This window comes from Anser brachyrhynchus (genome assembly GCF_964034855.1).
Source record: "Anser brachyrhynchus genome assembly, chromosome: 7".
In the NCBI taxonomy this organism is placed as follows: Eukaryota; Metazoa; Chordata; class Aves; order Anseriformes; family Anatidae; genus Anser; species Anser brachyrhynchus.
The window spans coordinates 6,126,907-6,144,790 of NC_137701.1; the positions used below are offsets into that span (position 1 = coordinate 6,126,907).

Consider the following 17,884-nt stretch of genomic DNA (forward strand, 5'->3'; position numbering starts at 1 on the left):
GGCTCATTTGGGAGTCAATATATTCATCAGTGGTGGAGGTGAAGCTGGAAGCTTTACTGTTTGCTTGGATGTGTGGCCTTACCCTGACATAATGCAAAATTTAGAGGAGGCGTTTGGTCTCTTTTTTTTGAGATTTCTAACAAATAGCACACGAGCCTTCAGCAATACACAAGAGGATGAAAATATTAACTGAGTATTGGTAACGGAGAATAGTGGGTGGCGGACTTTGGGCAGTGGAGCCTGCCAAGCCTGTGGAGCAGCTATTCGCTTTTCCATATGCATTTAATCTACCACAGCCACAGACTGGTCCTAGGAGAGCACTGAGGAAATCAAGAGTATATTTGGCTTGGCCTCAGCCAGCATCTCCTTACCAAACAAACTGCTGAGGACCGTGGTGGCAGCCACATAAAGAAAGGAGTTCCAGACAGCCTTTAAAGGGAAGCTGGGACTGATTCACAAGTATCTGGTCTGTCTTTCATGAGGTTTGAATACTTATACTTCAAACACATCCTATAAGCAGCAGCATTTGGAAGCCTCATTTCTCTCTCAGAAGAGACAGATGCTCCACAGGAAGTAATTAAAGCTTGTGGAGATAAAATAAAATAAATTAGAATAAAATAAAATAAAATAAAATAAAATAAAATAAAATAAAATAAAATAATATAAAATAAAAAAGCAATTAAGCCATATCAACAGAGGTTCAATACAGGATTTCTTTTCAAGTGGAGAAAAGAAAGTCTTGTATAAACTACTCAAGAGACCAGATTAATTAATGCGGATATGACTATGTAAGCATGATTCTGGTGCCTGCCCAGGGGTGGCTGGGGTGAGGAAGAGGTGAGCTGGAATTGTCAGGAGGAATCCAGGGCTGAAACATCAAATGGAAGCTCTTTTAAGTTCAGGCTGGGATGCAGCCATTCCATCAGCGCATGCAAGCCATCCTAAAACATAAGGTATTTCACAGTCAACAAGGCCAGTGAGGGCTGGGATTTTGGGGCTGCCTTGGCCTCCTGTTCCTACTCTGACTGGAACATCTCCTCGCTGTCTCTGCTTCAACTGCACCTGTCACCATCTCTGAGGAGATGGAGCTAGAAGTGCCAGCTGGGCCACACAACCCTTCCTGCATATTTGGGTCTGATGAACTCCCTATTGGGACAGTGATGTCCAGCAGGTGGCCTTGTGGTGCCAGCAGCCTTGGGTGAATCTCCTTCAATGCTGTGCCCCTCCTGGAATTTGGAAACCTACTATTTAAGGCTAATTTTGACTCCAGTGCAGAGGGTGTCTAATGCCTTAAATCTTAATCTTAAAACTGAGTTTTTTTCTTCTTTTTTTTTAGTTTAAGGGAATAATTCCACAGCAGTGAAATGATATAAAAAGACAGATTTTATATATATATATATATATATACACTGTTATTTATGTCTACATCTAGATATGCAGGTACATACGATAATACATGAATGGTGTGCAAGCCAATGACACAAAGACATACAAAAAGAGCCAGAAGCATTTTTCTGACTTTATCCTACCATACCAACAAGTGTAAAGAAACTGGGAAACATGCAATACAGGAGCGCTACTGGAAAGTCAACACACACTTGCCATAACAAATCAGCTTTGAAAAGCTAATATTTAGAAAATCCCAGAACACCACATGGTAACTTTGCTCAGAAATTATGTTTACAAAACTAAAGTATGGCACTTCTCTTTCCCTGCTTTAAATAGTCAAAATTTTTCTAGCATATATTTTTTAAGCTTTGTTTTGACAAACTACAGCATCATAAAGCTAATATCCAAAAGATGGGTAAAAAAAAATAAAAAAATAAACCACAAGGTTGTAACAACATTACCCTACCTAATAAGAGGTGTTAAAGATTGAAAAAATTAGTCAAACTGCAGAAAAGAAAGAAGAAGAAAAAAAAAAGCTCCTAGGATTTCATGCCAAATACAAAAAATATATCATAAGAATACTTTCAGAAGTGGCTACATCAAGTTGTCGTCAACCTGCACAGGTCATCTAAGCACTGGGTTAATTGCCTCTGGTATCTTGCATCAGAAAAAGCCGAGCACAGCTGTTCAAGAAGTTTGTACTGCTTCAAAAACCTTGAACTTTCCCTGTGCCTCCACAGCTCTTAGTACATACACATCTTGTTTCCCTGTACATTTTCACCTAAAGGAGTACAAAATCTTCATTAGTTTATGCTTAAAATGGTGTTCTCCTGGCGAGTAGCCACACGGACTACTTTCCAGGCATGTAATACTGGAGCAGGTTCAGGCAACGCTCAACCCATGTGATGCTGTTGCATACAGCGCGGAAAACAGCACAACTACAAGAACACATGGAGCTGTAGATTACAAACTAATTTATCATTCCTGGAAGACAGCATGGTTGTCAGGGCCAACCATAATATTTTTTTCCAGCTTTCCTTGGTAGGCTTGCTTACCCTTGGAAACATCAATGTGCAATTTTTGATTCCTAGGTAGACAACTGGGTTTTAGGTTTTAAGAAAGAAAGGTGTCTGCCATTATTTCTTGTCTGAATATTGAAATATAATTAGTTTGCCTACCTCACACTTTCCCATAAAGTTTTCTAAAAGAACTAGAACATAGAAAAATAAAAACAATTTTATAGCATTTAAGCAGATATTATGATAAAAATAAGCATTAGTCAAATGCATAGAAGCTAGAATGTCCTGTGTACGAGTAACCGCTCCAAGTTTCAAAAGCTTGCATTTATAAAACAGGGGCGGTGCTTTTTTTTTTTTTAATAGATTCCATAGATACCATTAAACACTCTCTCTCTCTTTCTATCTTTTTGCTTTTTAATTAAATATGGGGAGTCAGAATGTATTCCTGTTTTACCTAACTCTGGAGGAATGTATCTAAAGGTACTGTTTTCCAGGGTTTACACTGGACTGAGAAAAAGAAAATTTAAAATGTTTTCTGTTTTATAACTCAGAGGGGGCCAGTGTCTGGAATGCTTTCAACATCTGCCTGCAGTTACTTGCACTGTGCTTTAAATCCTGGTCTGGAATGACTTGACGTTACCGGAGCTAGCGATGTTTGTAGAAATCTCTATTCCTGTCTAGAAATTGCAGTGTATGAAGCACCTCCCTGTTTAACCACCTCAAACTTCCCTCCTAATGTAGGAACTGCATTGGGAGGCATCAGTGTCTGTACAAAAAGCATTTGATGCGCTCATTCGTGCATTACTATTTCCATTGCACACCAAGCAGTGTGTACAGCAATAGGTACTGGCTTTCAAATTCTCATGTGGATGGATCAATATGAAAATGTCACTTCAGATACTGTAAATGTGTAGTTTGCCCACAGTTTGTCCACTTTTTCTGAAAAATAAAACCTCTCAATAATACCAAGGTATAGTAGTATTTATATACGTGATAGATACTGCTCAGCAGCATTTTCTCAATCAATTATAAGCTGAAAAAAGCTCAAAATTTATCTTCTTTTCAGAACAGTTAAACATCACGGGTGTCTTCTGTGGTCTCTACTAATACAGGATTTTCTTGTTGATTTTCCTTTCTCATTGCTTTCCAGTATTGGTTGCAACCATAAGGTCTGCGTATGAAAACACCAAGAATCAGGACAATCCCTCCACATGTACTTTAAAATAAGACTGCCAAAGTCATAATAGTGATAATATTCTCTTACATTTTTTTCAGCGGAGAATGCCTTCTGCAAGTAATGTTATAATTTCTAACTAATTAAACTACCTCTATATGCAGTCTGCATTATTGCTGGTGATGATCATGTTACTAGCTCAACCTTAATCTGCAGCAACACAATGGTTCAGAGTCAAATATTGTTTAGAATATTGTGTGGGATTTTTTTTCCCCTTTGCCATTCAACCTCTTAACCAGGGAGGTCTGTGACAGACTAAATCTGTGGTCCTGAGGAAACAATCCCTGTTTCCTAAATTTCAAGTAAATTAATTTTGGCTATATGATTCATGTGGCTTTAGTGGCCTTACTGGTTTATTTATTAGACTGCCAACAGGCAATTTATCTTGCTTAGGTCTCTAGTCACACATTTCTGACTTTTTAATAACATTTAGTTTTTATAAAATACCTATGTTTTCAAAAGCCTTTTAAATAATCAAACCTTCCACAACATTATATTATTTCAGTTTTATACCTCAGTCTATTGTGATGTAATGACAGCATTCAATTTTGATGACACCAGATCACAGGCTTGACTAATTTTTTTACAGTGCACATTAAATATTATGGCAATTCATAGGTAGTAATAAAACACAGTGAATGCTAACAATCCTTAAACACCTTGAAGGACAGATTTAATGTCCTTAACGATGAGAAAACAGACATACAACTTGGAAAGGCAAGAATAAAACTTTTGATCATTAGACACCGCTATTGATAATCTGAAAACAGCATGAGGCACTAATTATTTAGGCTTTTGCTTCTCAGAAGCAGTATGCCTGATCAGCAGTTAAAACTACATAAATATTGCTTCAGTAGGGAAGACAGCATGGATAAACCCAAAGAGACAAAATCCCAAACAGAATTTTCATTTTCATGTGAAATTTCTCATTAACTCTCACCTCATGAAAACCCTCTTACTTTATTTTTTCTTTCCACAATGTGGTTGCTCATTTTGCATCCCAAATTAATCTGCCACAAATTACAACTGTGATCATGTATTATTATTATTTATTTTTCCAGGCTTGCAGTGTCTCAGAAATCCAGATCTATTGTGGCTTCTTCATAGTATCCTAATCCATTATGGTTGTAAAAACACAGGGAACTTGTCCACTGGTACATAATCCTGCATTATTAAAGCTGAAGGAGATTTTATTTTGCCATAATGGTAGTTCTTTTCCACTATGGGAAAAAATAAAAAAGTACTATTTGAAAACAATGAAATAAAGATCCTTTTAAAAAAATCAATATATTTTAAAATTTTCAAAAGTGAACCAGCAAAGATTCCTAAACAACTCATTATTTTCAGTGAAACAAGCTCAAAATATTCCAATTCTAGCAGGTCACCTTTGTGCTTTCTTGTACCAAATTAATATTGCCACAGGACCTTTTGTCTTCAGGCTCAGAGTTAGTCTACAGCCACATAACACAACCAACTTCCCCAACCTTAATTATAGGAAGCTTTTTTTTTTTCCCCAATTTTTCCCAATTCAGATCTAAAAATACATATATATTACAGGAGACATTTTAGGTTTTGTGTTCCTAATTCAGATGTAACAAAGTATTACAGGAGACGTTTTAGGTTTTGTACAGAAGCTTCAAAAAACATCTCTCTTTTTTTTAACTGAACAAAATGCTCGCAGAATACATTCAAAAATAGAAGAAATAAAACTTGCAACTATTTAAATGCTATATGTGGTAGATGCCCAAGAAGACTCAGCTGAATGGATTTTCCAGATATCTTTTTAGTCAGAAAAGCCTTGCGTTAGGATGAAACTGCAAAGGTAACTGCAGTCATGAAAAACCTGCAGGGTCTGTTCCAAGACTCCTGTTTTGGGAAAGCTCTTTTATCATAAGGAGATTAATAAAGAGATTAGCTCAGATAGTTCTACCTGTTCTCGTGGACAGCAAATATGTCAAATCTGCTTCTTGGTGGCCCTTGTGCAATCCTGAGATAGCCATAAAAGCTGATGTGGCAGAGAGAGATGTTATTAACTCAGTTAAGTTTCATAAACATAATCACAAAGTTAGTAAGATGCAGAGTATATTTTTTTCCACCTTATCTTTCTGCTATACTTCCTTCCTATTCTGCTCCTTCTTTTTCCTATTCTTTATTACAAGGCATAAAGCTTTGCTGAAATAAATAGTGGAAAATGTGGGGGAATAAAAAAAAAAGGGAAAACTCAAACACTGATTCTGCCATTCATATGAGCCTTGAAGTTTAATCCACTCCAGAATTCACTGTGGGAGAATAAACTTTCAGTTATGTAGCCCAAACTATATATAAATTAGGCTCTCAAGATATTTCTTGAACACAAAAGGTAAATTGCATATTTACATGTTCAGAAACCTTTACCCCACCTCACACAAATATTATGCGGTCTATGAAACCCACTGAAAGAATGTTGTAAGTTCCAGGCAGTGTTTTGATCTGATAAATAAATAAATGGGCAGTTTCTTTAATCTCTGCACTGACACTGAATATTGAAATGTCTCAAGAATGCCGCATACATGAAAAATGTCAGGCTTTACTATGAACAAAATGTTCCCTTCCAATCTGAAATAACTGGTCAGAAGGAGATCCTTTCCTCTATCCTACTGATGAGAAGTACCATGTATTTTCACTAGCTGACAATGCAACTTATGTCCCAGTCTTTCATAAGAACATTTGTCTTAAAATGGGGAAAAAATGCAGGTTAATTACGTACTAAATCTTCCTTGCTTTGTTGTCTTTTAGCTGAAGCTTACAGAACACCACCTTGCAGGCATTTTTGGTTGCATTTTGGACTGTATGGCTAGTTAGTCAGATTTTTTTAATCTGCATTTTTTAAGAGTGATTTTTGCATCCTCTGTTGTGGTAAGTGTCATCTTAAGAAAGCTAATAGCTCAGCTGCATTTACTAACGTATTTCTTGAGAGTGTCCAAAGGGTGACAATCTGCAGCAACCAACAGGATATAAGGAAAACTGGAAGTCTAGATGTTTCACTGGAGAATTCTCAGGCAGTGGCACACTCTCCCATTGCAGAAGGGACTCTTTATGTGAAGCAGAATTACTCTGAGAGAACGAGACCCTGCTTAGTTCAACAAATTGAAGAATAATCATCATAATGAAGTCTCTGAGCCAGCTCCATTTCTGGGCAAGTTCAATCACCTTTGGGATTACACAGTTACGCTTACCTCTAGAAGTGTGAAAAGACTTGGGGAACTTTCTTTTTCCTCTCCTCCTTTCCATAAGGGAAGCCAAAATAAAATATAATGCCTTTTGCCACATGAAGGATGTATCTTTGCCAATTTGAATGACCTGATCAATTATACATCTAGCAGAAATCTGTCACATGGAGAGACAAAAGACACACACTTACAAGCCAATCTGCATAAAGAGGAATGGGTTAAGCTAAGAACATCCTGTGATGATGCTCAGTAAGTTAAAGTCATTGAAGAAAACACACAAATTAACCCTGTATAAACTTATTTGACTTCAGAAGTATTCTAACCTAAGCACCTTATTTACTTATGTGGTAGTGTAGTAAGTAGGTGGGAAGGAAAAAAACAGTCCACATCATAAAAAATAAATAATAAAAAATAGAAAGGGAGAAATCTTACTTCTAGCTGTTAATACCACTTGGTGTGATATGGCAGTGCAGCAGCTGGGCAGCTGACAAGTGGAACTAAAATCCAGTATGACGCATCAGGAAGTAATGCAGTCAGAGCATGGTCAGCAGTGTGAGCAGAGCTCAAAGAAATTTAAAAAAGAAAACAAAAAAAAGAAAAAAAAAGATATCCAAACAAAAGAAGAAAGTGCAGTGGCACAAATCTGGTATTTTAGGACAAATTCACAAATCCAAAAATTTCTCGTTCACAAGTAATTTAGCACCATACGTCTAATCCTGTAGATGATGTTGCTCTTTTTCAGGCTTGAAAACAGGAAGCTTTTGTTAAGTGTAATGCCCAAGGTCACACAATTAGCAGAAGCACTTGACATTCTCACAAACAACCTCTCAAGCTTTATTTTTTTTTTTAAGAGATTATGTTTTTAAAAGATAATTGAAGGACTAGGAATTGGTAACAAGAGAGCTTCCAAAGACAAAGTTATTTTCAGAGCAATGGGAGAACTCCCATTTCCTCTAAGGAGAGCAAGAGCAATCACCTAGACCCCTTGTACTGGTCTCAAATATATAAAGTAACAGTCTGAAAATGTAGCTCGCAAGGCTATTGCATTATCTGTAGAAGAACACCAATACTAGTGGGAACATTGATACACGAGTGCAAGGAAAGAAGAATAGCTTATGTTTAACTCACAGGAGATTACACATACCCCTTTCTTGTTAGCCTGACAGCGTTCATTCCTATAAACTGTCCAAGCCCCAACTCTGCAAATAGAAGAGGTCAGATAGGTTTTGAGTTATAGCGTGACAAGAATTTTTGCAATAGAAAAACTCCTTCACTAACCAATAGGTTCATTTAGAAGCTTATTATATTTATTAGCTAATTATAAGGAAAAAAAAGGCAAGAGTCCATTAAAAACATGAAGCACTGCAGAAAGAAAGGAATGAGGAATTAAAAATTTCGAATTACTAGCATTAGATAACTGCATATAAAACAGATTTTCTCTCCTGATTACGGATCAGGCCAAACTCAAAATCAAAGGCCAGAAAACGTGTTTGCAATTTTATACCATCTGACATCCGATTCTTACCAGTAGATTTAACTCTTATCAGATCTTACCAGTTCTTCATCAGTTCTTACCAAGGTGACTGAACTGTTCTTCATGGCAGGTCTTACCCAACATTTACACACCTCCCCTCCCTCCATCCATTGAGCATTTAACTGAATGAACATTGTGTTCTAGGATGCAATTTATTTAAAAACATTTATTTTAGGCAAAATTAAACAGACATTTGAGATTACATAGAAATACAGTTTCCAATTGGATCACAGAACCTTTTCATTAAAAATGCACTGCTGTGTTGATTTAAGTGTTTTTGTACAGATCGACCAGTTATGCAATAATTAACCACGCCATTTGCAGTCAACTATCATAAAAATTGGTAAAGAAAAACATTTCTTAAAATGTGCAAATATTATCTTAATGTTACCATTGATAATAAATGACCACTAAATATATGCTTATTATGTAAAGCTTTTTAAAGTACAATAAAAATACAAATTCTATTTGTTAAAAAAGGCCATTGCTATGGCTACTAAACATCCTCATTATACAAATTCCAAAATACTATATGACAAACAAAATTATAAAGACTTTTCTTTATGAAACATATACTATTCTATTTGTTAGTGATTTTATATATATTTATATATTTATATATAATACTCTATATGAATGTTCAAAAGAGAGTAACAGAGAGGAAGACTATTGTAATGGAGAACATTAAGGCCCCTGTTCAGCAAGGTACCTGAGCACATGTCAAACTCAGAAGAGGAATAATCCATTCAGGAAGAATTCACTTCAGCAGACTTTCAAAGGCCTTTGCAGAAGTACTTCATTGAACAGGGCATGAAGATATATATGTGACGGTGAAGTTGCAAAATACATTTTTTGTGTAAACTGTAACTCTTAAGGACAAAACCATAACACTATCACAAAAAAACTTCTCATTAAAAAAAAGGAAAAATACACAAAAAGCTCTATTTTTTTCTGCATCTTTATGTTTTATAAGGGGAAAATAAGAGAATTTGTAAAAGGATTAAATTGAACTAAGGTGGTGTTCGGGCATCAAAACACTGATGATGATATAAGTTTAGCATATTATTTTATTGCTTATGTTCAAGATTAGTGAAGAGTATGCATAGACAGGTCAGTGTTGAACTCACTAGCAGTTGAAAATTTTGGTTTGCAGTTGTTTGTGTAACATGAACAACTAGCGAGTATGAAGGACTTATTAACATACTCAATTCTTGAAGCAAGCTTCAAAATTATATTAAGACATACAATATCGATGCAGTCCGTGAAAATAACATCCAACAGAGCCTGACAGTGAATGCTCACGTGTTGAAACCAACTTACAGAATTGATCCCAGTAAACAGAGTGCCTGCTTGTGCACAAAATTACAGAAATTTCTAAGTAAATGCAAGATCATAATCTCATTTTCAAATTATTGTTAGCATGTAATGAATTCCAAATTATACACTTTACAGTTTAGGTATAAAATATCAAAACAAAGGGCAGTGACTTTGTCATTTCGGCAATTTAGCAGCTCTTCTATGCTCGTTAAACACTAATTAGCAGACTAACAATTTGTTAGCTTCTAAAACATGATTTAAGGACTTAAAAATCTTATGGATTTTACAAACTAGTAACAACAGATATACAGTGTAATAACTGTACAAGACAATAGAAATTAATTACATAGCATTTAGATTTCTTTTAAGCATATATTAATGGTAGGTATTTTCTGCTTTCTTAACCGCAGTTGCAATTAATCATTTGACTGATTGAACTTTAAATAACGGCTTAAAAATTTTATTTCAAAATACTGCCAAGTAAAGCATTATGTAAAAATCATGCTTGCATGTTTGCAGAGAGAGGTATGTGTGAGCTTTCTGAAGAACTTCTCCAGGCTAATAGTCATAAAGCATAGTAAACTTGGGCAAATGTTTGAGAGAAAGAAACACAACAGTGTAATTTAATTCATATTTCATAAACAAATACAACTTTTTACATTTGTACAGGGAAAGACTGGAACTAAGTTGGGTTTTTACAGAAGCAAACCTCATATGAGTTTACATGTTGAAAAAAGCAATTTTTGGCACGTGGATAATATTCGTGAATACGTGTTCAAAATATAAACACTGCGTAGGAATTTCACATTTATTTTCTTGGCATCAGCATCTGCTGTCTAGTGGGTCAAGACAAAATACTGTGCCTTCAAGAGTTAATCCCATTTTGAACCCCTCCTGCAATGAAACAAGACATAGTTAATAAAAAGGAAAGCAATTTCAGGAGGAATATCACCTCTTTCTACAAACATGTACGTTCAAGCTTATTTTTAGGTCAAATTCTGAGCATTAGCACTTCTATGACTTTTTGAAAGGATACTACACAGGATAACTCTCAGACATTTACATTATTTGGTCAGCCAGTTTTTCTAAGTTTCTCTTAGTCATTAACGTACAGAAGAATTTATCTGTGGTATAACAAAAGAAATAACGTTTGTATATGAAATGAAGAAAATATTATTAGAATAAAAATATTGAGTATTAGTTTACATAAGTTGAACCATGTTCTTGAGTAAAATTCAACATGATTTATAAGCAGGAAAGATCAGATTGTTATATAAGCAAAAAGTTTATTATATTTATATTTGAAGGAGATCTAAGTCATGGACATTGTTATTAATTCCACATTTCTCTTATAATCAGTAATCCCTTATCTTAGAAGTACTCCAATGGAAAGTGTAGTGGTACACAACAAAATCTCAGAGGCTTGTTCTGAATCATTCACTGTGTGGTTACACTGACAGGTGTATCCTTTACAGCCTATGGTCATCTGAGCCTTGCTAAAAGGCAAATAAAATCATACCTGCTTTATTGCAATGAACAAAAGGTGAATTTCAAAGGCGTGTAACACTCAATGAAATAAAATATGATGCTCTTTAGAAAGAGCAAAGGAATTCTTAAAAAGTTCAGATAAAAATGTCTCTTCTATTTTATTAGCAGAAGCACTAAGACAAGGTAGACATTACCACCTGCTCTATTGAAAATAACTTACTTCTCAAGTACCTGTATTAGGTTTACAAAATGTACTTAGCTTGCACCAGTTCTAAAACAACAACATCACTTTTAATAGGGGGAAAATACTCTTGTTTTCATTTCTCTTTTTTTCTTTGAAATAAGCTGATTATTTATGTCTTGACCTCCAAAAGAAAAGTCACCTTTAAAACCAGAAAATTTTGGTCTTTTAGGTGAAAATATTGTAAAGCTGCAAGCAACTGGAAGCAAGGGCTCTGAATAGAAAGGCCATGAGAACATGGACTCCAGTGGCACCTGTTCCAATGTTCAGCTCAGTACAGTCTGAGCCTACAGTTCACTTGGACAACGTTGATCATGTGCTATGAAATCAATACTATGTGCTTTTATGAAGCAAGCATGTTGTAAACAAAAGAGATCTTCTAGTAAGGCAGCCTGTACTAGGACTGGGTATGAACTCAAGTCTTTTCTCATAATGCATAGGAGTACCTCAAGAGGATACCTTTTGGCTTTAAAAGATAAATCACAAATCACATCAGCTTCATTTCAAACAAATGTAAACCACATGCTAGATTTTTAAAAGTGTATGAATATTTAATAACTCCACCAGCTACTACCATCAGAAGAGCAATGCTGAGAAATAGAATAAAATTCCTGGAGATGGTTACTAAATGATCTCAGATCTTCCAAACAAAATCTACATTTTCCTAATATTCATATTATAAAATGGTGAGACAAAGCATTACTGGATTGTACACCTTTTCCAACTGTGCTTACTTGCCTTACCTGAGCGACATCGTGCTGCCAAAACGCACTGCTATATTTGACTTTTTTTTCCCCCTCTGTGCTTTTCAACAAGCTATCAGGAAAAGCGTTCAACGCAGAAGATATTTCGAGCAAACTGCATAAAGTTCCAAGTCAAACACAACCTGTTATAAATGGGCATTGCTCATTTACCCAATGGATGCAGTGTTGTTGATGTAACAGAGGAGGACTGCTTACACAAGGGCACAAGTCCTAGGATTAGCCCTGCATTTTAGCCTGCTGAATCATAAAACCCTCAGTTTCTGCGCATCTTAAACTCTATCTAAATATTATCTTAGTCTGTCTAAAATTTAAAAATTATAAAATTTTAAAAAATTATATAATTACCTTAATCTGTCTAAATATTATCATAATCTGTCTAAATATTTAAAGAATGCTTCCAGTTTTGAGGTTGTAAAAGGGAAAGTCAGTGCTTCAACCTGGAGATGCTTAATACACTGGTTTAACAAGGACGTGCAAGTTCTGACATAGCCCTCTGGAGAGCACTTTCAAAGCTGTGCCAGCCCTATGACTGAACACGCATACTTTTCATGTCCTCCTGAATGCTCTTATCTTTCCTCTCTATATTTGAGCACTGTTTGTTGGTGTCTCATGCAGCTGCATGTCCAATGCTGTTTTTCTGGACAGCTAAGAGCAAATCAGATCTGTAAGTGTGCTTATCTTACTGCTGCTATGTTGATCATGGAGGATTTTTTCTGATGTTCACCTATTACGTCACACAAAAACTCACTGTCATCACAGGATCAGATTCTATAGTTACTAGTAGAATCTAACTTTCAGGGCAACCACAGAGTCAATAAAACAAAAATAAACAAACAACAACAAAAAAAACCAGCCACAGATCAGGACATCAGGATAGCCACCAGGGCATTTTTCAGACCTCAAAAGAATGTCAAATATAGACTTATTTTTTAAGAGTATTTAAGGTAGAGGAAAAGAAGTGTGTAGGATTATAAACCAGGACACTCAAAGGAAGCTCGACTGCCTCAACCAAAATTCACATTGAATTAAATGTAGCACTCAAAAAGGGAAAAAATCATAACGTACTATTCCAACAGACTCTTTGGCAAAGTGATTGCAATCAAATTCCTGAAGGTCAGGAAAGCACAGACTTGATACCTCCCACATCCATCTCCATTCCCAGCCCCACAAGTTTTTCAAGCTAACTCCAAATTCTTCAATAATTCTGTATTTCTGCAGATTCCACTTTGGCAAATATACGATAATTTAAAAATTGTACCCCATCAGCTGTCATCAACCAAGCTGTGGAAAGACAAGGTTTTAAGAAAAAATTCTACTTTATATCAAGACACAGCTGAGCTGTGATTTATGCAGGCAAGAATATCAGCATCCTATGCTGTAGTTTTCATGGTGATTCAGAACACTTACAGTTTTACATCCACTTTCAGGAATACAGTTCATATACACACACTTCTCTCAATTCTTATGGTTCCTACTTGTTGTTACTGTATGATTATTATAATACCCATCATACAGTATGTGCCTACCTTCTACTCTCTGCTCCAAAACCCAGCATTCACAGCTGTAATAATAATGATGTCAGTTGGAATCACTGAGTAGTCATAAATTGAGTTATAAATTGTTTCATTTTTATCCTTTTCTAATAAACTGGATTAATGTATTAGGCAGAATACTTTTTCTTTAAAATGATATATAGTCAGCACTTGGTACACATTACGTACTGTATATATAAAATAGATATCATTAATTTTAATACTCAGAATTTAAAAATATTTAATTTAAACATTTCAGCTTCTAAAAATATATGTTCTTAGCATAACACACTGCCTGTTCATCAAAAAAACATGTGCACCATGGCTTCCTGTACTTTAAAGACTCGTGAAACAGTAACGTCTCATTTAGTCAGAGAACAGTTCAAATCAGCTGATTTTTAGGGAACACAAAAAAAGACCATCCCCAGATACTGGAGAGGAATGGGAAGGAGGACTATAAAGTGTATTGTGCCTTGCTTCTGTGCTCATATCTCCATAATAACAGTGTCAAGTAACTTTTTAACTTCCAAGATGACTTAACATAAGTACTGAATATCTTAGTTACCCAGAAAAATGACAATATTTTGCTAACAGATGTGATGGGTCTCTTAGAGAAGCAAAGCTTGTTTTCAGTAGAAAATGTAACCTGAAAACAACCACTCTTCCAAAACTCCCACTTATTTTTTGATTCTTCATGATACAAAGATGTGAACTATTCTGGTTAAAAAAAACAAGCAGTAAAAAAGGACAAGTACATCCATTTTATCACAAGGTAAATATGTCAAAGTCAACCCTTACGGCTCTGCCTGAGGTTAGCTTGTTTATCCCTTCACCACCTGCTTTTACTCAATGAGTTTAATTCAGCCCAAACCCAATGAACCAATAATAAATCTACATGTCTCTGAGAAGATAATTTAGAGGGCTGAGCATAACTTACTTCAGATGCAAATAAGACAAGCCTTCTGACTGCTTTGGGCCATGCAGGGAGAATGGCCTGCAGCTCCTGGAAGCTTTAGGACATTAACTACCTTGAGATTTTAATAAATCATAGCAGCTGTTGCTAGTATGATTCAAGATCCAGGGAAACTTCCCTTCACTGCAAGATTTCTGGGAAAATAGATTTATTTTATTAATGCCTGGATGCAGTCAAAATAGGATGAAAATATGTTTCAGCACAAGGGTGGGGAAACAGGAGATTGGAGAGTCATCAGAGAGAGGTCTGAGCTGTAAAACTCACATCTCAGCACATGTTGGAGTACAGAGCTCTCCAAGAAGATCAGCAGAAATCGGACTGAGAAATGGAATAGAAAGAGCCTAACTATGAAATTTGGATCCTCCCTAAAGTTTAAATGCAAGCTGTTCCCCCAGAAGTCGAGGAATTTGATCTGATCTCATGGGACAACAGACTGGACTGAGCTGCTCCAACCACTGGCTGGCTGACTTGCCACTCTGACTGCAAGTTAAGCTATATTTAACAATACCCTCTCAGAATAAGTTTATATTTAGAACTATTAGATGTTTTATTAAAAAACTGACATTTGTACATTTATTGAAATATACATATTTACTGAAGCTGAGGCTGTACTTCGAAAATATGAAGACGATATCTCCCTTAACTTGGCACTTCAGAAAAGGAAAGCAGCTTATATTTTTCCTTCATGTTCCCTACTTTTAGATTTCTCAGAGCACATTACATACTTTGTGGTTTTGCCTTTTGTAGCAGTAATTTTTCTCTTCCTCCTTATAGGCTGTGTCTAACAACTGCTGACCTCTAGCACAGCTATCTTCTGCTCATTGCAAGTTTTAAAGTAAGTATTTCCAATTATAAGGGCTTTTACATCACTGACTGTACTAGTACAAAAAAACATCTATATATCACAGGTTTGGGTAGACCATTTCATCAATGACAATCCAAACAAAAGAACTGGACATTTCTCTAGAACACATGGAAAACAAACAGCAAAGAAAATGAAGGCTTAGTATTGTCAACTAAAGAACACTAAAATCAGCTGTCTCTACCTAAAAACTGTAGGCTTCTAAAAATGAAAATGTTCCTGACTTACAAGATTGCACATATAAAATACTGTCCTGGTTCCAGTTAGGACAGAGTTAATTTTCCCTCATAGTAGCTGGTAGGGTGCTATGTTTTGGATTAGGATGAGAAGAGCGCTGATAACATGCTGATGTTTTAATTGTTGCAGAGCAGTGTTTACACCAGGCCAAGGACTTTTCGGCTTCTCGCTCTGTCCTGCCAGCGAGCAGGCTGGGGGTGCAGCAGGAGCTGGGAGGGGACAGACCCAGGACAGCTGACCCAAACTGGCCCAAGGGGTATTCCATACCATCTGGCGTCATGCTAAACAATATATAGGGGTGGCTGGCCGGGGTGGGGGGCCGGCTGCTCGGGGATAGGCTGGGCATCAGTCAGCGGGTGGTGAGCAATTGCATTGTGCATCACTTGTTTTCTTACACATTATTATTAGTAATACTATTATCATTATGTCTATTATTATTATTATTGTTATTATTATATTCCTGTCTTAATAAACTGTCTTTATCTCAACTCACCGGCTTCACTTTCCCGTTTCTCTCCCCCATCCCAGAGAGGGAGGGGGGAGGGTGAGCGAACGGCTGTGTGGTGTTTAGCTGCCAGCCGGGTTAAACCACAACAAATACAAATCTTAAAAGCTTTTAGATATATACATAAACACACACACACTTATATTCATAAAAATAAAAACCCCATACATGAATGAGTGCACATTTCATCTGTAAATGATTTAAATACCATTATTAAAATATGTTATACCAACCATCGCTGACGCTAGGCACCCAGGAAAGCATAAGAAGATAAAAGAGATATTAGGAAAAAACACATTTCCATCAGTATTTTTCACCACTGATTCATATTAATATAATCTACAGAAAGAACTTCTGCATGGCAACTAAATCTAACAGTGACTTACAAAGTGATCGAAGGATGTCATAGCAAAGTAACTGGACATAGCTTTTGCTTTGGCCAATCTCAGAATTGACTTCTGCTCCCCCCCCCCGCCCCAGTCCTGTCAGCTTTGCCCTTGATCTCAGATGGATTACATGTGAACAAGTTTTATGCCAACACAGACCTAACTATTCATTTTCAGTAAAGGTGTCAGGGTATGCTAGACTCTCTGTGAGACTAGTTTACAAATCACACAGAAAAGTGAGAAAAAATAAACATTTATGTACAGGGCAAACTAATGCAATATTCTTTGCAACAGGACATAGCAATGCATTAAGATTTTTTTTTTCTTAGGTCAGAGTAAAAGCTGAAAAGTTTTCCATTTTATGGCTTCAAAAATCTTTGATAAAGATTTCTACTGACCCATTTACTGATATTTTATAAAGTGATGACACTTAGAATTCATGGCCTAACAATTTACAATTTTGTCAGAACATCATCTGTAATAAGAACTCCTACCATGTGAACTTACCTATAACCACGGGATTTTTCCCAGTATCCACAGATACTGTAGTACACTTTTTCCTAAAACAGGCTATATTCAATGGAAACAGTGATATATATCAATGTGAGGTGTGAAAAGATTTGGGTTTTTTTTGTGCTAAAGAGGTTGGTAATAACATCATGGCATTCACAAAACATAAGTAATTTTAACAGAAGTGCAAAGAAGACAGCTTTGGCTTTTTGGTACTATCTGAAATGATAGCAGGCCAAAGTGCAGATGAGCAAGAATCTCCATTTTATATCTCACAGTGAACGGATTTTGCCAGTGGTGCCACCCTAAAACTGACACGAACAATTAAATTTGCCCATGAACAGGAATTCCAAAATTTTACTTCGGAAAATTAAACTGTACTTAAATTGTATTAAAGACATTTAAAAATGGGGAACTCCGAGAGCCTGAGAGCTAGTTCTTGTACTTTGCAGGCTGTCAATATACAAGGGGTCTGGGAACACTTCCTGCTGAGGAGCCAGGAATCTAGAAATTCAAGTTCCCAGTATTTTCAGCCTTCTGTTTTGCTGGCAGGCTGCTGAAAAAACAGACAAGCAAGTTGGCAAGGAACTAGCAGTTTGGAAAGTCTGATTGAGAAGACCGACTTAGTCCACAACTTGAAAGTTTTCTCCTATCACTGCTTCAAAATTGGGTCAATATCTTAAC

The 17,884-nt window shown here is 36.1% G+C and overlaps 1 protein-coding gene and 1 long non-coding RNA gene across 12 annotated transcripts in view; one reads left to right on the forward strand and one right to left on the reverse strand.

Moving 5' to 3' along the window:
- LOC308197804 overlaps positions 1 to 17,838 on the forward strand; it is a 37,630-nt gene extending 19,792 nt beyond the window's left edge. For all 4 annotated transcript variants that reach the window (XR_013953285.1, XR_013953286.1, XR_013953287.1 and 1 more), the window contains one exon: positions 11,604 to 17,838. This is a non-coding gene — a long non-coding RNA (uncharacterized lncRNA). The remainder of the gene's footprint in view (positions 1 to 11,603) is intronic.
- Positions 8,519 to 17,884, reverse strand: part of GULP1 (GULP PTB domain containing engulfment adaptor 1) — a 150,863-nt gene continuing 141,497 nt past the window's right edge. For all 8 annotated transcript variants that reach the window (XM_080598853.1, XM_080598848.1, XM_080598854.1 and 5 more), the window contains one exon: positions 8,519 to 10,596. In XM_080598853.1, the coding sequence (XP_080454979.1) occupies positions 10,525 to 10,596 (72 nt within the window). In that variant the 3' untranslated portion in view covers positions 8,519 to 10,524. The remainder of the gene's footprint in view (positions 10,597 to 17,884) is intronic.